This window comes from Echinops telfairi, unplaced genomic scaffold, assembly GCF_000313985.2.
Source record: "Echinops telfairi isolate 266 unplaced genomic scaffold, ASM31398v2 ScPeMD7_2010;HRSCAF=2546, whole genome shotgun sequence".
Taxonomy (NCBI): domain Eukaryota; kingdom Metazoa; phylum Chordata; class Mammalia; order Afrosoricida; family Tenrecidae; genus Echinops; species Echinops telfairi.
The window spans coordinates 19,422,396-19,439,954 of NW_022105908.1; the positions used below are offsets into that span (position 1 = coordinate 19,422,396).

At 52.6% G+C, this 17,559-nt stretch overlaps 1 protein-coding gene across 1 annotated transcript in view; it reads right to left on the reverse strand.

The window, feature by feature from the left end:
* Window positions 1-10,244: 10,244 nt before the first annotated feature.
* Window positions 10,245-17,559, reverse strand: part of GUCY2D (guanylate cyclase 2D, retinal) — a 20,336-nt gene continuing 13,021 nt past the window's right edge. Inside the window, exons 7-18 of the mRNA XM_004713006.3 lie at window positions 16,616-16,822; window positions 16,355-16,511; window positions 15,304-15,453; window positions 14,642-14,790; window positions 13,515-13,678; window positions 13,243-13,435; window positions 12,793-12,967; window positions 12,384-12,482; window positions 12,204-12,298; window positions 11,969-12,054; window positions 11,705-11,817; window positions 10,245-11,398 (exon numbers count right to left, since the gene is read on the reverse strand). Of these exons, the coding sequence (XP_004713063.3) occupies window positions 11,724-11,817; window positions 11,969-12,054; window positions 12,204-12,298; window positions 12,384-12,482; window positions 12,793-12,967; window positions 13,243-13,435; window positions 13,515-13,678; window positions 14,642-14,790; window positions 15,304-15,453; window positions 16,355-16,511; window positions 16,616-16,822 (1,569 nt within the window). The 3' untranslated portion in view covers window positions 10,245-11,398; window positions 11,705-11,723. The remainder of the gene's footprint in view (window positions 11,399-11,704; window positions 11,818-11,968; window positions 12,055-12,203; window positions 12,299-12,383; window positions 12,483-12,792; window positions 12,968-13,242; window positions 13,436-13,514; window positions 13,679-14,641; window positions 14,791-15,303; window positions 15,454-16,354; window positions 16,512-16,615; window positions 16,823-17,559) is intronic.

Below are 17,559 nucleotides of genomic sequence, written 5' to 3' on the forward strand. Positions count from 1 at the left end.
AATAGGCATGGGAGGGACAACCCCCCTGTCCCTAAATCTAGCTACCTAACCCTTGAAGCTTCCATGTCCGGAAAAGGAAGCTAATGTAATATCATCCCATGTGCTATGTGCTAATGTAATATCATCAATGTCTTTCACCAACCAGGAAGTTCTTGAAGCTTCTAAGTCCAGCACTTTCATTAAGGTTCATTATGTAATTCAGTGTCCAGTCCCTGTGCCCTGAGGTGGCAGGTCAATAGCACAAGGTGATCACAAGATTGATATCACAGGTGGTCTTTCCGGCATGGTCAACCTCCACCCACAAGGACCTCACTAGGATACACCATTGGGTCAGGTGTGGTCTGGAACCCTCATGAAAGACACTGATGACCATCTGCTTTGAGAAAAGCTCATGTCAACCCCCCAGGTGGTGACAGACATTGATTGGCCATGGGATTGATGAGGTAGAGTCCAAGAGAACAGCCCTTGTTGAACTCCAGGCAAGAGCACGTTGCAATCAAAGGAGCCATTGTGTTGCTGCAAAAGCCGGGCCTCTGCCGGCCTCCTAATCAAGCCAAAAGACTCCAGGGCAGGCTGTGGCAAGGACAAAAGACAGCTGTAACCGGAAGATCGATGACACAGGGAGGCAGGTGGTTGCCTCCTCGACCTGCGTCCTGGGACAAAGGAAGGAGATTTTATACTTTAGAACAAAAGGGGAGACACTTGGGGAAAGAACAGCAACAATCTTGTAACTAATAAATCTTGTATTTGTTGACGTGTTAGGCCAGATTGACTAGAGAAACAAATTGGGGGCCATTCATATATGTACAAGAGAGTTTTAGATGAAAGCATAATTGTATATTAATGAAACATCCCAGCCCAGTCCAGATCAAGTCCAGAAGTTTGATACTAGTCCATAAATCCTTCTTCAGTCTCATGCAGCCACGTGCAATGATGCAGAATGCAGGAACATCATGGCCAGTGGGTGCAAAGTCTTGTGGATCCAATGGTGGTGGGTGCATCTCCAGGGCTCCGGCAGGTCTCCCAGCATGACCCCGAGAGGCTTACCAGCAGGTGAAGCAGAGAGTGTGTGGTCTGCCTCCAGGTAGAAAGAGGAAGTTCCCAGAATCCTCATGCGAAGGCCCCGCCCACAAGGAGGCATCCTCAGGCTGTGACTGGATGGGCAGTCTAGACTCCACCCCTACACTTCGTTATCAAGTTGACCTGAAAGTATGTGACTGCCACCGTTGACAAGCACCATGTCTTCCTTCTGCTGTGTTGGGCTTTGTGGCCCAAATGGTGACAGCACAAGGGAACGATTTATCTTGCTTTCTCCTGGGACTCAAAAGGACAAACGTCCGTGTCTTGAACTAACACTCCTCGTTTCTGGCCTAAACTCACAAACTGTTTCTTTACCTCGACCCCTAAATCCTCAGGAAATGAAAACAAAGCATACAGAAATCATTAAAATCTTCCTTCTCGACTTCCTCTTCACGTTATCCTACTTCCTCTTCACGTTATCCTACGTCTACTTAGCTCCTCTTTTCTTCAGTCACTCCAATAAGGAGTGCCTTGAGCTCTAACTTCTAAAGGCAAATGCGCTCCTCGGAGACGAACAGAGCAAACAAAACGTCTGAGGCCTCAGCAGGCCAGCAAGCGGCTGCAGTAAGAGCAGAACCATGGTTTCATGGCTTCTGGGATGGGATAGCACACAAGGAGCCCTGGTGGGGTCGTGGTTAGGCATTTTGGCAGCTAACCACACGGTCAGCAGTTTGAAACCACCAGCCAGCTCTGAGGGAGAAAAACGAGGCTTTCTACTCATGTAGTTACAGTCTCAGAAACTCACAGGGCAATTCTGCCCTGTCCTATAGGGCCTCTAGGAGTCAGCCTTAACTAGATGGCAGTGAGTTTTTTGAGAATGGGGTGTGGTCATAACTGTATGGCGATCCTGTAATCTCTTGTAAAATCTATCAAGACCACTAATAAAAACTAAACCAAACTCACTGCCATCAAATCAATTCTGACTCATCTGGACCCTGCAGAGCAGGGTAGAATCGCCTCTTGTTGCGTTTCCAAGACTAACTCTTCATGGGAGAAAAAAAGCGTCTTTCTGCAGAGGAGCAGCTATTGATTTTGAAGTGCTGACTTTGAGGTTTGCTAACCTCAAAGTCTAGGTGTTGAGAAAAACTGTTCCTGTGGTCGTGGAATTAGAGCTAGGGCTGCCCCAGCTGAAACTACTAAGCTCCAAGTGCACCACATCCTGGAATTGCTAGGTGGTCCCAGCTGTAAAGGACGCAAGTTTGATCGATTACACATAGAGGTACCTCAGAAGAAAGGCCAGGAAACCTATTTCCGAAAAATTAGCCATTTAAAAACTTGATGGAACTCTGTTTTACTGTCACACATGGGGTCTCCATGCGTAGGGATTAACTTCGGCGTCCTTTGGCCCACTGGCCTCTGCCCTGCTCAGCAATGTTACATAGTGCTTTTAGGGCTGCCAATTAATGCCCAAAGGGCGTGCTACTCCGGGCCGGCAGTCAGCTTGTTTAGCAAACCTAGTGAAAGGTTGGAGACAGAGGCGCAGAACAGAGCCAGAATTTAGCCAGGAATGTGAAGTGGAGAAAGATTTTATTGAGGCAGGGAAAGAACTCCCGGGAGGGAAGGGAGAGCAGCAAAAGGGACAGGGGCATCTTGAGCCCCCGTTGGGTTCCGTGACCCAATGAGTTAGGTCAGGGAAGTCGCACCTGGTACTGGGGCAGCGGGACATATGTAGGGCGTGAGCTTAAAGGCGTATGAGCTGGTGAGGGGAAGGGAGGTTCTTTGTGCTGTGGTTGCAAGTTTCGGTAAATCATGTTGTTCCTAGGAAACAATGCTAGGGGGAGGGGAGCTGTGTTCTGTCCGGGGAGGTAAGCTCTGCTTTGAAATTCAGCCAGGTCATTTGCCTTCTCGAGAAGCTGGTACAAGGGGCTGCTACCTTGGTCCGGCCCGGGCCCCAACACCTAGCTCTCCCAGTTAAGTCCAAGGAAGTACTGCACTTCATAAGCCAGCCTCCTGCCCAAAGGCACTCAGCTTTACTTGCTGTGGGGACTGGGAAGTCCACCACTCTGCCTCATGCTCCCGGATCTGGGTTCTGCTGCCACCGCTTCTCCATTGTCCCTTTGGGATCACTGTCTCCTGAATCGAGGAGGGTCGAGGCACACGGGTCTCGGGGTCCAAAGACATGCCCCATTCCTCATTCGTTTCTCCCACTTGCAGTGAAATCCCTTCCTTTTTGCTTCCAGGATGGCTCCTTTATATCCAGCAAGATGGCAGTCACAATACTGCTAACAATCACTCACAGCTGAACCTTCCAATCCTATCAGTATCCCCCGCCCCCCCCTCTGTTAACAAGACCCATCAGGAAGAAGTCATTGGATGGGAGTTACGAAGACTTTGAGTAGAAGAGCCACCGTATTAATTCACCGCACTGTGACCCCTTGAAGACCCTCCTAATAAAAGAATGGGTGCTTGTGTGGGTGAGGGACCAGGAAGCTTAAAGGCATTAGTTTCATGGTGAACCCAGGTGGGATATAAAAAGGCTTTTCTTTCTTTTATAAAAAGGCTTTTCCCCAGCTCTGTCTCCCCCAAAGTTATGCCAAACATTAGAGGACAGTACTTGGTGGAAGGTCAGATGCTTAGAGATATTCTCCCTGAAGGCATCTGGTCCCCTCTAGGTGGGGCTCACACCCCACTGATAAGAATAGTAATTGTTTCCATGGGGATCCAGAGAACAGGTCAAACCTGCTCAGTGACATCCAAAGTTAGGCTGCCATCCTGAATCTAGGATCCCCCCATTTGTCACACGTGTCCCCCATCCCTCCCCTTCCTATTGCGTGTTTACTCCTAGATCACCCCCCTCCCATTACTGTTTTACCTATAGTACAACCCCTTTACCTGTAATTAAGGGGCTTGCATGCCCCCAAAAGATATCAAATCCTTGGTTAGTAATAAATTGCTCCCCTCTCCCCCTGTCCTTGTTCCCTGCCCTCTCTCGCTCCTGCAATTCCCACCTTCCACATCCTCACTGGAGCACCAAGCGGGGCTGAGGTGAGCATGCTACCACGGAATGTGTCTGACTCCTTCATTTCAGGCTCTCTTCTCTCTCCCTTGTTCTCGATGACTTTACCATAATCTTTGCATATTATCGCTGGACAAATGGCTCCTGCCCGGCCTGTGAGGATTTGTGAGGGGCTGGCTCCCCTCACAAACCCAACCCACCTTGGCTTAGACTCCAGCTGGACAGGGCCCGCCTGTCAGCAGATGAATCACATTAGCATCTGAGCTAAAGTGCCTCCAGGAGATTTCTCCACCCATAGGTGATCAATTCAGTCTGTCCTGCGTATTTCACTGGAAAGTGAGAAAGCAGGGGCCCAAGGGTTGCTGCCCAGCAGTCATAGCACAAGGCCGAGGCAGGCTGAGGTTCGGCAGGGAGAGGACTGACGGACTGCTTTCTTTGGGTTATTTTCTCTTCTTTCTTCCTCCCACCCTCCGCTTGCCAGGGTTTTTTCCCTCTTTTCTTTCTTGGTGGGGAGTCCACCCCCTGCATTCCATAATGCTTTGGGGAAGTGTTTGTGGAGACACTTTAAGCCGCAGAAACAGGAAACCCAATTCAAGCGGAGTGAAGCAAAGATAGCAATGTGCTAACGTATAGCCCTCCAGAAGTCCCTGGAGGGTGCAAACGGTTCACACATCTGGCTTGACTGCCAACCGAAAGATTGGAGGTTCTAGTTCACCTGAAGGCACCTGGGAACAGCAGCCTGGTGATTTACTTCTGAAGAATGAACCATTGAAAAACATTGAAAAGGAGACAGAGAACAGTGTAAAATATGAAAAAGAAAATAATTTATAAATGACCAAGGGTTCACCAGGGAGGGGAAGAAAGAGGAGCTGAGACCAAGGGCTCAAGTAGAAAGAACATGTTTTGAAAATGATGATGGCAACATATGGACAAATGAGTAATATGATTGATGTATGGATTGTTATAAGAGCTGTAAGAGCCCCCAATAAAATGATCTATTAAAAAAAGAAAAGAAAAGCATACAGAAGGGGAGGTCAGCACAACATGACCAAGGCAAAGGAAGATATAGCGTACACTATTAGATATATAATTTGGAAGTAGCAATAATAACAAACAATAATTTGTAAGTGGAGACATAGGTAGATATATAAGATGAACAGGTAGCGAATGGCTGTTGGGAATATACCTGGTAGCACATATAAGTTTGTAGAGGATATTTCTACATTTATATTTGTAAGTGCTGAAAATAGTACAGCATACAGGGAACAAAGTTACACAAACTTTAAAAAAAAATCATTTTATTGAGGGCTCCTATAACTCTTATCACAATCCATCCATCCATCCATTGTGTCAAGCACATTTGTACATTTGTTACCATCATCATTCTCAAAACATTTGCTTTCTACTTGAGCCCTTGGTATCAGCTCCTCATTTTTCCCCTTCCTCCCCACCCCATGTCCCTCATGAACTCTTGATAATTTATAAATTATTAGTATTTTGTCATGTCTTACACAGTCTGACGTCTCCCTTCACCCACTTTTCTGTTGTCCATCCCCCGGGGGTGGGGGGGTGGTGAGGTTATATGTAGATCTTTGTGATCCGTTCCCCCTTTCTACCCCACCTGCCCTCCACCCTCCTGGTATCGCCACTCTCACTCTCACCACTGGTCCTGAAGGGATCATCTGTCCTGGATTCCCTGTGTTTCCAGTTCCTATCTGTACCAGTGTACATCCTCTGGTCTAGCTGGATTTGTTATGTAAAGTTGGGATCATGATAGTGCATTTAGGAGGAAGCATTTAGGAACTAGAGGAAAGTTGTGTTTCATCATTGCTACACTGCACCCTGACTGGTTCCTCTCCTCCCTGAGACCCTTCTGTAAGGGGATGTCCAGTTGCCTACAGATGGGCTTTAGGTCCCCACTCTGCACTCCCCTCATTCACAACGATATGCTTTTTTGTTCTTTGATGCCTGATACCTGATCCTTTCAACACCTCGTGATCACACAGACTGGTGTGCTTCCTCCATGTGGGTTTTGTTGCTTCTGAGCTAGATGGCTGCTTGTTTACTTTCAAGCCTTTAAGACCCCAGACACTATATCTTTGATAGCTAGGCACCATTAGCTTTCTTCACCACATTTGCTTATGCACCCATTTTGTCTTCAGTGATGCTGTTGGGAAGGTGAGCATCATAGAACAAACTGTGCTTGTCCTGAGGTAAGATTTAAAAGTGGAGGCCCAAAGTCCATTTGCTTCCTTGCTCTATTTACATATATGCACATACAGAGACAAATACACCCATCTGTATATAGTTATATATTTACATATATGCATATCTATGTCTATACCTATATATATATAGTTGTACTTTCTTTTTCTTTCCTCCTGCCTCACTGTCATGCTTACCCATTGCTCACCTTGCAGGAAGAGCATTCTGACCTGCCTCAAATGAAGTTCTGCACCTTGGAACATCTGTGCTGCAGGGACTCCTGCACCTCAACTGCATCTATCTTTTTCTCTTCTCTCTAAGTTTTCTCTTTGCAGATAGTACCCTCTCGAACCCGTTCAACTTGTAAGATAAGCGCTTAACTCTATATTATAATCTTACATTCCAAATCCTACTTTGGTGAGTAGCAGAAAAGAAGAGTGAAGAAAATCAAAGATTCAAGGAAGTAGTGAGTCCAAAAGATTGTGTACCACACAATCACAGCTTTCACTATCCCGAGACCATAAGAAGTGGATGGTGCCCAGCTTCCACCACACACTGCTCTGCTTGGGGGAAAAATGTTGAACCAACTCAAAACCATCATTTAAAAAAGACCACAGAGTGGGGAGCGTCAAGGGAGGGGGAAAATGAGGAGCTGATACCAAGGGCTCAAGTAGAAAGCAGATGTTTTGAGAATGATGATGGCAACAAATGTACAAATGTGCTTGACACAATGGATGGATGGATGGATTGTGATAAGAGTTGTACGACCCCCCAATAAAATGATTTTTAAAAAAAAGACCACATATACTGATGTGGTAGAGACTGGTGGAACCCCTGAGGCTATGGTTCTTCAAGCCTGGGATTGAAGCCACTCCTGGAGACCACCTCTCAGCCAAATTAGAGATAGGTTTGTCACGTGAGCAATAGCATCTATAAGGAACGTGCTTCTCAGGACAATTAACCTTAAGAGACCAAAAGGGCAAGCTTGGCAGGAGGAAGAAAGGGGCAAAGACGGGCAGATGGAAACAGGGAACCCGGGGAGGACGTGAGAAGAGCGCTGTTACAGGGGATGGAAATTCATGCCACAAAATTGAAGCTGTGTGGAGATGAACATTATGTGGACTCAAATTACATGGAAATCCGTTATGTGCAGATTAAAACAATGATGTGGTGATAAATTCATGGAAATTAATATAGGAGGGGATGGAAATTAATGTCCCAAAATAAAATATGTGCACATTATTCAATAGGAAACTAACTTGCTCTGTCAACTCTCACCTGAGCCACAATAAGATGTTAAAAACAACGGAAAAGCTGTCTCAGCTGTGGGTTAGTGGCATGTTGGCGGAGTCCTGCACAGAGCCCCATTCACTTCTCCCACCTGGGGCTTGTCCTTTCCATCTTGGTCCCAGCTCAGCGCCAACCTTCCCTTCCCTCCACTCCCATGCTTACAACCACGGGATGAGGCCACACCACCTCTTCCAAGAGATTCTGGCCTTTTCCAGAAGTTTGAAGGCCTGAGATTTCCCTGCCTGGCCCCCTCCAAGGAGAGCCCCTGATCAGGAGAGATTCTGGCATGGGAGGTCCAGCTCACACCCCCACCCCATCCAGTTCTTAAAGGTTGGTCCCTAACCTGAACTCCTTCCAGGCAATGCCAGCTTTGAACATTCCAGGGATAGGTATGATCAGCTCATTTCTCCAAGCCCCAAAGACCAGGCATTAGGAAACGGAGGAAAGCACACCTTCATTTCCACCCCCACCCTCCCAGGACCCACCCCCTCAGCATATGGCCTGGTGCCCACCACTCAAGGACCAGAAGATCCCGGGAAACAGCCCAGCAGTGCAGCATCCCTAAGCCCCACCCAGAAGCCGTTTGACCCCCACCCCACAAGGAAGGTGCTTGGGGTCCTCTGCGTATGGGGTCGGGGCAGGGCCCAGACCCTGAGGAGCAGTACAGAGGGGAGCCCTGGGCCAGGATGTGTCGCCCTGCAGCAGCTGAGGGAGGCCCCTGCTTTAGCTGTCACTGGTCCCTGCTGAAGAGCCATGCCAAAGGCAAGGACAGCCCCAAGTATGGGGTCCAGCCCCCCACCCCACGTGGGCCACTGGCAGAGGTAGTGTAAACACATCAGAAGGTGGGAGTCGCCTAATGACCAGACGAGGTGCTCTGGGGTAGGGGTTCCAGGAATGACAGGGTCAGTGGGTGGGGGTGTGACAGGTTCTACGTCAGGTAGTCAGCTGGACCCAGCAAGAAAGATTTGACAGAAAGGGGGGAATGTGTGGAGAGACCGCAGGGCAGAGTGCAGGGACCCTGAGGAACAGACAAAGGGGAGCCTGAGGCAGAGAGAGGGTGGGAACTGAGAGCAGTGGGGGAGACTGAGGCAGAGATGGAGGAGATGAGGGGCAAAGACATGGGATGACACTTAAATCTTCCTTCTCCTGTCAGCTCTGTGCTGGGTGGGGGTGGGGGCATCCCTGAGTTCTCTTGGCTGGAGAGGTGGCAGGACTCTCCTTCTGAGGCTCCCCCTCTAGTCTTGTTTGCTGACTTGACAGTGGGGTGTCCTGGCCTGGAGACTGCGGAGTGGAGGGTTGGAAGGGACAGGCTCCACCCTGACTGCCCCTTCCCGCCCCAAGCTGTATCTGGGTCCAGAACCATCTAGATCCTGGCTGGTTCTCCTTGTGGGGTGTCCTGCTCAAGCCTGTCACACGGAGCTCCTGCCACCGAACCTGGACAGCGCTTTCCCACGAGGCTCCCCTGAATGACACCTCATGGTCCTCCCGGCCCCACACAGGTAGGTGAGCAGGTTAAGGAAGGGGAGGCGGGAGGGGGGAAGGGAGAGAAGGGAGGGGGAGACGAAGCAGGAGAATAACAAGTGATTTGTGGAATCTGCCCTCCAATCCCTGGGACCGAAGTACTGAGAAAATCTTAAATAACGCTCTAATGTCTTGTTAGTATTGTTTGTTTTCAAGTGTCAGTTTTAAGTCTGAATTCGTCTCAGAACTCAATTCAGAATATTTGTAAAATTGCCCTAAAGTATTCACCAGAGCAGCGCCACCTCCAATAAGCACCAGAACCTGCAAGCGCCGGGTTTGACATTTCTAACGCACCTGGTCTCCACCTCGGGAGGAAAGGCAGAAAGGGAGGTCTTGAACCCAGCTTCGTTTTTAAAAAGAGAGCACGCAAAGCAACCTCTAGGAGGCACCCATGAGCCTAAAACCCCAAACCAAACCTCAACAGCGGACACTGCCCCGTGAGTCTCAGCCGGCCACTCTTGATGTTCCTGTTAGAAAGCTTCCTCTTTCTCCTGTGGGAGGGCTGGTGGTCTCGAACTGCTGGCTTTGTGGTTAGCAGTCCAGTGTGTAACCTACAATGCCATTAGGGCTGCCCACGAGCCTACCATCTTTATACTCCTGAGCTCAAATGTCCAGGGGCCTTACAGATTCGGCAGGGTTCAAACAATTTTCGTTCTTGGGGGAATAGGGAAGGTTGGGGACTGAGAACTGAGGGGTGAAAGTCCTGGGTGAAGAACTGTCGTGCTTCAGTTCTGACAGGGCAAGGCTGAGGGGCAGGCCCAGCCCCGCGTGGCCAGCTCTTCCGATGTCAAGCATGCCTGCTTAAAATGTGGTAGCTCTTGATTTTAAAATGTTGGCTCAACACCCAAACGAGCAGAAACCCTGATTCCCTAAGCTAGAGCAAACGTATTTGATAGCTACCGTGTTTCCCTGAAAGTAAGACATCCCCCCAAAATAAGACCTACTTACAGTTTTACCTCTTGCTGAAATATAAGGCATCCCCCCGAAAATATGACCTCCCCGAAAATAAGCCCCCCCGAAGCTACCATAACTCTGGACTCTGGACCGTAGCAGCGGGCGCCCCCGCACAGTTCATTGTTGGCCGCAGCACAGCCAGAGCAGACAGGAAGTGTGAGGTCTCTTTTAATAAAACAATAAACAATAAATGTGTACCGTATTCTTCTTCATGGAAAAATAAGCTATCCCCTGAAAATAAGACCTAGTGCATCTTTGGGAGCAAAAATTAATATAAGATACTGTCTTATTTTCGGGGAAACAGAGTAGTTTATAGCTTGGATTTTAGGGATCCTAGGGACATTTCATTCCATGCTTTGAAAACTCCTCAGGGCACAGAAATAGTCCAAGGGGACGTGTCAAAGTGCAGACACAGATGCCCAGGAAGGGCACTGAGGACAAGCCCCCAACTGATGGCAGTGCTACTCGTCTGAGGATCCAGTCCATCCTTCCACTTAGGACAGCCTGAGTGTCACGACACCATAGTCTCCACATACTGGACACTCACCACGTACAGTGGCAAGCCAACTTCTCTCAGCGACCACAGCGATGGCAAAGGGCACCAACCGTCAAAAATGCTCAGGCCCAGGCTCTGGAACATCTGAGCACCACCGCCAAGGGAACTTCAGCCGGGGGCTCTCAGGACAGAGGGTGACCCTTGTTGCCAAGGTCTGAGCAGAGAGGACTCTTCTGTCTCACCACCTGCCCGCAGGGCCTGGTTAAAGAGGGACGACTATTTCTTGTGTGTTCTGGTTAGACAAGGTTTGGTGCTGTTTGCTTCATTTCCCATCCCCCAAAGCCTCGAAATAAGCTTTTCTCTGCACATGGGAAACAATGTTCCCTGGTCACGCCGACCTGAGAGGGAGCTGACTAAGGAGGAGGTGGAATTGGGAAGGAGACTCCAGGCTAAAGCGAAGTCTATTCCTCCTCAGGCCATGAGCCAACCCTGACTAGGAGGGACCAAGATGTCTACGTCCTCTGGGGCTGAAGCATTCAACCCCAGGTCCTCCTTTCTGGGGCCTTGAGGGCCCCTGGAAAATGGAGACCCTCCCTCTGACCTCCTGACATCCCTGATGACCTCAGGGTCCTTCGAGGCCGTGGGGCCAGACACCACAGGGCCCTGGATCCTGAGGCTAGCCTGCAGGTAAAGCTGGAAGGGGCTGTGGAAACCCTCTGGGCCACCTCTCCTTCACCACTGAGGGGGCCCAAGCCCAGAGAGGGCCCGAGGCTCTCCCAAGGTCAACAGCAGGCCCAGAATCCTTTGCGGCAGAGCTGGACGGAAACTGCCAGCATCAGCCAGCCTTTCGGTCTTCTATTGAAGCAACTTTCATAGACGGGCCTTCCCGAATATTCCTGAGGGAAAGAACAGTGTCTTAGAGAGAGACTCTGGAAAAGGGTTTATAGGGCTCCCTGAGCAAGAGGAGGGTTAGATCAGAGTTTCAAGGAGTGGCGTGGACCAGTTTGCTCAACAGGGAAGTTTTCCACGTTTGTTTGGTGGGTGTTGGCCCCCTCGGTGTCCAGATTGGTTTGCTAGTTCCATTTGAGGGACCAGGGCCATCATGCACCCAAGCCTGGATTTCTGGGCCTACTACAGCCCACTTGAAGCAGCAAGCACCTCCGAGATTGGGGAGCCAGAGGTAGGCATGGGACCTGAAGCACCTGGACCCGCCGCGCGGCCTCACTGTCCGGAGAACTGGCCGGGCCTGGCCTTCGCCAGCTTCTGGCACCGCTCCGGGGGGATCTCGTGCAGGCTGATGCCGTGGCTGCTGGCCCTGCGCGGAGAGGTGAGGGTGGCCGTCTCAGGGCAGGGGAAGGAGGAGAGTCCAGGCAGACACCCGGAGGGAGGGAGGGACGCCAGGGCAGAGGGGATGCTCTGGCCCTGGCAGGGGCCTGTCCCTCGCTGGCCAGACACCCAACGCTCACCCTGGCTGCCGGTCGGGCGGTTTAGGGATAGGCTTGTTGAAGCCCCGTCTGCCCACCAGCCAGTACGTGTCCTCGGCGCCCTTGCCCTGGAGAGACACGGGGACTTAGGCGGCCTGGGCAGGAGGGGGTGGTCTGGGAGGTGGGTCGGGGACCGCCCGGGTGGGGGACTTCTAGTCCTAGGCGGGTGGGGAGGGGAGGGAGGGTGTCAGCGAGGGCGGAGGGGGGCAGACCTGACCTTCAGCTCAGTGCGACCCCGAACCTCCGTTTGGAAGCCCTGGTCCAGGGCCTGTAGGAGGCGCACCGTGGTCCTGTTCACGTGGATGCGGTAAGCTGCGGAGTGGCAGGACGTCAAGCGCTCGGGCCGCCCCGCGCCCCCGCCCTTCCCCGCCCCCCGCAGCCCCAGTGACACACTCACGCAGCCCGGTGGACTCCATGCGAGAGGCGGTGTTGACCGTGTCCCCAAACAGGCAGTACCGCGGCATGGTGAGGCCCACCACGCCCGCCACGCACGGGCCTGCGGAGGTGTGCAGGTTAGCAGGCGAGGGGAGCCCTGAGCGGCTCTTAGTCCCTCCCCCAAGAGCTCCCCCAGCTCCCCCAGATAACACACACCGCTCAGCATAGTCTCCCCCATTAAAACCAAGGCAGCTTCAAGATAAGGGCATCTTGCCACGAACTTTTTGGAAGCCCTTTAGTGGCTGGTGGCGGCGGCGTGGACTAGACATCAGCTCTTGGCGAAAGGAGGCTTTCTGCTTCTATGACAGTTGGGTTTTGCTCTCTGAGTGGTCTGGGCAGCAAAAGCCATGGCCCCGACCCTGGGAGGTTACCTGAATGCAGGCCGATGCGAATGCGCACGGGCACCTCGGGCATGTGGCGCATGCGGAAGGTGCCCACAGCGCTGAGGATGTCCAGCGACATATTGGCGATCTCTGCCGCATGCCGCTGCCCATTCCGCTGGGGCAGCCCCGAAGCCACCATATAGGCGTCCCCAATGGTCTCCACCTGGGGAAAGGATGGTGGCCTTCCTTCAGTACTGGGTGCCCCGTCCCCTCCCCCCTGCGCCCTGCAGTGCCCCCAGGAGACCTAATCTGATCCGTGCAGAGATCCTGGACAAGCAGGCTGAGAGTTGGGGAGCTGAGCTGGGCACTGGGGGTCGGAACTCAGAGGCACGAGGGCTGGAGGAGAGTGGGTGGGGCAGGTGCGCTGGAGGCTGAGCAGGAGGAGCTTGGGGGAGGCGGTGAGACTAAACTGGAGGTGGGGACCCTCCGGGCCGCCACCTTGTAGACGTCGTGGGATCCGATGATGGCATCAAAGAGCGTGTAGAGGTCATTGAGCAGGTCCACCACCTCGATGGGCTCACTCATGGCCGAGATAGTAGTGAAGCCAACGATGTCGCTGAAGTACAGCGTCACCTCTTCAAAGTACTCGGGCTCCACCGGCGTCCCCATCTTCAGGGCCTCCGCCACCGACCTGCGGGTGGCATGCAGTCAGGATACCTAGAGGCTGCTGGTGTGCTGCGGCCCAGGCCGCCCTCCCCGTGGGCACCCACGGGGGCAGCATCTGGGTGAGCAGCCGGTCTGTCTTCTGCTTTTCCAACTCCAGCTCCTCTGTGCGTTCCCGGATCAGGTCCTCCAGGTTGCTGGAGTACTGCTCCAGCATGCGCAACATCGAGTCAATGATGTTGGTCTTGCGGCCCTTGTTGATGCCCTTGAACTAGGAGAAGGAAGAAGCTGATGGGACTCCTGAGGAGCCCATGGGCTTGGGCCATGCCTGCCCCTGCTCCCGCGCCCCCAGCGCCCCCTTCATCTGCTTCTTATCAAGCAGCCTTGGTGCTGGGCCCTGTTTCCAGGGGCGCATGGGCCAGGAAGGTCCAGAGAAGTCAGGGCCCTGAATCCCAGTCATTTGGACTTCCAGGGCAAGTGTCTTTGCCAAACACATAACTTCTCAAACTCACTGCCACGAGTTAATGCTGACTCAAAACGGTCCTCTAGGACAGGTAGAACTGTCCCTGTGGGTTTCTGAAACTCTAACTCAGCGATTCTCAACATGTGGATCGCGACCCCTTTGGGGGGTCGAACAACCCTTTCACAGGGGTCACCTAAGACCATTGGAAAACACAGATATTTCACAGTATATAATTACGTCTTGCTTTGCGATTAATCACTATGCTTTTATTATGTTTAATTATGTCCAATTTGTAACAATGAAAATGTATCTTGCATATCAGATGCTTACATGATGATTCATCACAGTAGCAAAATGACAGTGATGAAGTGGCAACGAAAATAATTTTATGGTTGGAGGGTCACCACAACATGAGAAACTGTATTAAAGGGTTCCGGCATGAGGAAGATTGAGAACCACTGCTAACTCTTCACAGGAATAAACTCCCAAGGAGTTTTCTGGTGGTTTCCTACTGCTGACCAACATTCAGGTCACCGGGGCCCCTTAATTTAGCTCTCACAACATGTCAGCCCAGTTGAATAGAATGTTTTAGCCACCTGGAGATCTGTCTCCCTCTCCGAGGCCTCTACAGGCCCCACCAAGCTGGTCCTTAGGCTATTCCTTAGACTGAAATAAGAGGTCCTGCCGTGCCTGCCCGCCACCTCCTCGGGTTACTGACAAGGTCAGGGTCCCAGTGGCCAGCCCAGCCCTTGCCCAGTTCCAGCGCCTGACCAGGTTGAAGGTGCGGTCCATGGAGGGCCGGAGGTCTGGCTGCTCCGCCCAGCACTGCTCCATCAGTCGGATGCATTCGATGGGGGCCTGGTCCATGGACACCAACGGCCGACACAGCGGAGGTGGGCCCTGCACCCTCTGCACCACTTCTGGGGGCATGAGGGAACTGTGAAGGGTGGGCCCCCCAGAACCAAAGCCACTTCTGTCCATGGCTTGCTGGTTGAAGCCTGAGCTAGGGATACTAGCAGGGGGTCCTAGAACTTAGAGGAGAAGGGTAGGGAGTAACAAGAGGACCCTGACCCTTGGGGGAGGGTAGGGGGTGCCAGGTGACACAGGCCAAGAGACTAGCAGTCATTGCATAGCTCCGCTGAACTAGGTACTTTACCCACAGGTTCCTTCCTAAGCCTGTGAAATCCACAGGGGGTGTTTGTGACCCCTTCCCCCTGGGAATCTGAGAGGAGCCTGCTGGGTCAGATTCCCCAGCGGGATCCCATCTCATCCAGAAGTTCTGTTCTCCGTGGTCCTGACCCTTCAGACCCTAGCTTTGGGGAACCGTGCATCATAAAGCCTCGTGGTGGGTTTTAGGGAGAAACGGGAGCCCTAACTGCAAGGTGCCCCTCTGGTCCCGACTACTACGTCACAGGGCTGAGGGGAGGTCGTACCCTGGGGGCTCAGCTCCAGCATGGCGTAGGGTGCGCTGCGGCACACCACTTCCTGCATGATGATGGCCATGCTGAAGACGTCCCCAGCCAGAGTCCCCCGACGCTCCAGGGCGGGGCTCCGGAGCAGCTCCGGAGCTGTCCAAAGCTGGTCTAGGATAGGGAAGGGGACATAGGCACGCGGAGGCAAGGGGGTACGGGGGACAGACCCCCACATCTCAGCGTGGGTTTGCTCCGTGATATCTACTAACCTTCCCTCTCCGCCTCCCCGCCTCCCCCCTGCCTTGGCGAGTCCACCAGCCACTCCTCAGGAGGAAGGCGAGGCTTTCTGTTGCTCTAAGGAGGGGCACAGGGACGCCGTGCTGGAGTCTCTGAGTCCTCTCCTGGTACTGGGTTTGTTTGTTTGGGTGGGGGAGAAACTTCAGAAGGGTGGTGCCCAGAATGGAGCCCAGAGAGGGGTGAGGGGGGTGGGGGTGGGGCTGACACCCCGCCCCTTTGGAAGCAGGCTCCGCCCCTGGACACACCCCACGTTTCCGGTGCAGACCCCACCTCCTGCACCCTTCTGAAATCACAGTTCCGTTTTGGGAGCCGGAGCTATGACTCGTGGCTGTGAAAGAGGGCGAAGGCGAACAGAGAGAGGGAAAGAGAAGCCAAAATTCCCATCCAGACTGCCATCGAGTCGATTCCGACCCGCAGTGACCCTCGAGGACAGGGTAGAACTGCCCCTGTGCGTTTCCAAGGCTGTAACTCATTCTGGGAGTAGAAAGCCTCGTTTTCCTCCCGCGGATGGGCTGGTGGTTTCAAACTGCTGACTTTGCAGCTCAATCCTTAACCACGATTCCACCAGGGCTCCTTTCCCCCTGCAGCACCTACCTGGTTTTCTCAGAAATGGCTTTGGGGATAGTTGCAGGTCTCCGGGGACAGACCAAGGCAGCGGGGGTGGGGTGGAGGTTAGTAGCCCAACAAGTAATTCCTACATCACTCAGGCTCCCTGGGAAGGAGGGAGGAGCCCTTAAAATTCTGGGGCCCCGGGGGCATGCTCCAGGGATCCTACCCTCCGCGTTTGGGGGCTCTGGTAAGACCCTCTGAGCTTCCAGCAGCCGCCCGTGGCCGTGGTCGGTGACCTTGAGCACGAACCTCCCGTCCACCACGCAGTTCCGGGATTTAAGTCGCCCGTGGGCGACGCCTCGGTGGTGCAGGTATCTCATTCCCTGGAAAGGGCAGAGGGAATTGGCGGCTCCAGACGCTATAGCTACCAGCCCCAGGAACCCTCCTACCCATCCCTACCCACCCACCTCCGCTTCCACAGCCGCACCTTGATGAGATCCAGCAGGAGGGAGGACTTGAACATCCAGTCCAGCTTGATGTCTCTCTGGGCGAGGAGGTCCTGGAGGGAGCCCCGGGCACAGTGCTCTGAGACCACAGCCAGGGTGCCCTCCCCGGGCGCTGAGCTTCCCGCCGCCCCCGTCGCCAGGAGGAGCCCCAGGTAGAGGGCCACGTTCTCGTGCCGCAGCTCCAGGATCTGAGTTGGGAGGGGAGGAAGGGTCGCCTGCATGGTTTGGCCAGGGGCAACGTGGGGAGAGGGCAGTCATTCAGGGGCTGTGGTTGAATCACCAGCTCGGAAGATGGGATTTAAAAAACAAACAAACAGATGAAATTGCAGGGCACCTATGGGGCCTTTCATCTTGCTGGTGACTTGTCTCTTCGGAAAAGGCACTATAGTCAAAGGCCATGCTCAGGTGCCAAGTATGGTTTTGCTTAACGTTAGTTATGAACAAGTCCATAGAGACAGTAACTGGATGCATAGTTTCTTTGGTGTGTGGCGGGGAGATTGGGGGAATGAGTAGCTAATAACAAGGGGTGCAAGAAAGAAGGAAATGTTCTAAAATTGTTTGTGGTAATGATTGTACAACTCTTGATATGACTGAACTATTGGATTGTATGATATGTGGATTAGGTGCTGATAAAACTGTTTTTTTCCAAAGGTATGAATAAAAAGACTACCTTGTACTGATAACTGGAACCCAGGCAGCCTCTGACTTATTGCTCATGAAGCTTAGCGCTGCTGGATCTTCAGAGACAACAGCTCAAGACAGAGAAAGCCCTGGTACTCCCATGGCCCTCCCCTTCAGCTGTAACAGCCTTTGGGCGAAAGACCTAGGAGAAGTTGGCTTTGCAGCCTGGGAACCCCAGAAAGGACTTGGGCAAGCAATCCAGCCTGCATCTGCTTCGCTTGTGTTGCATCCTTGGGTCAAGAGC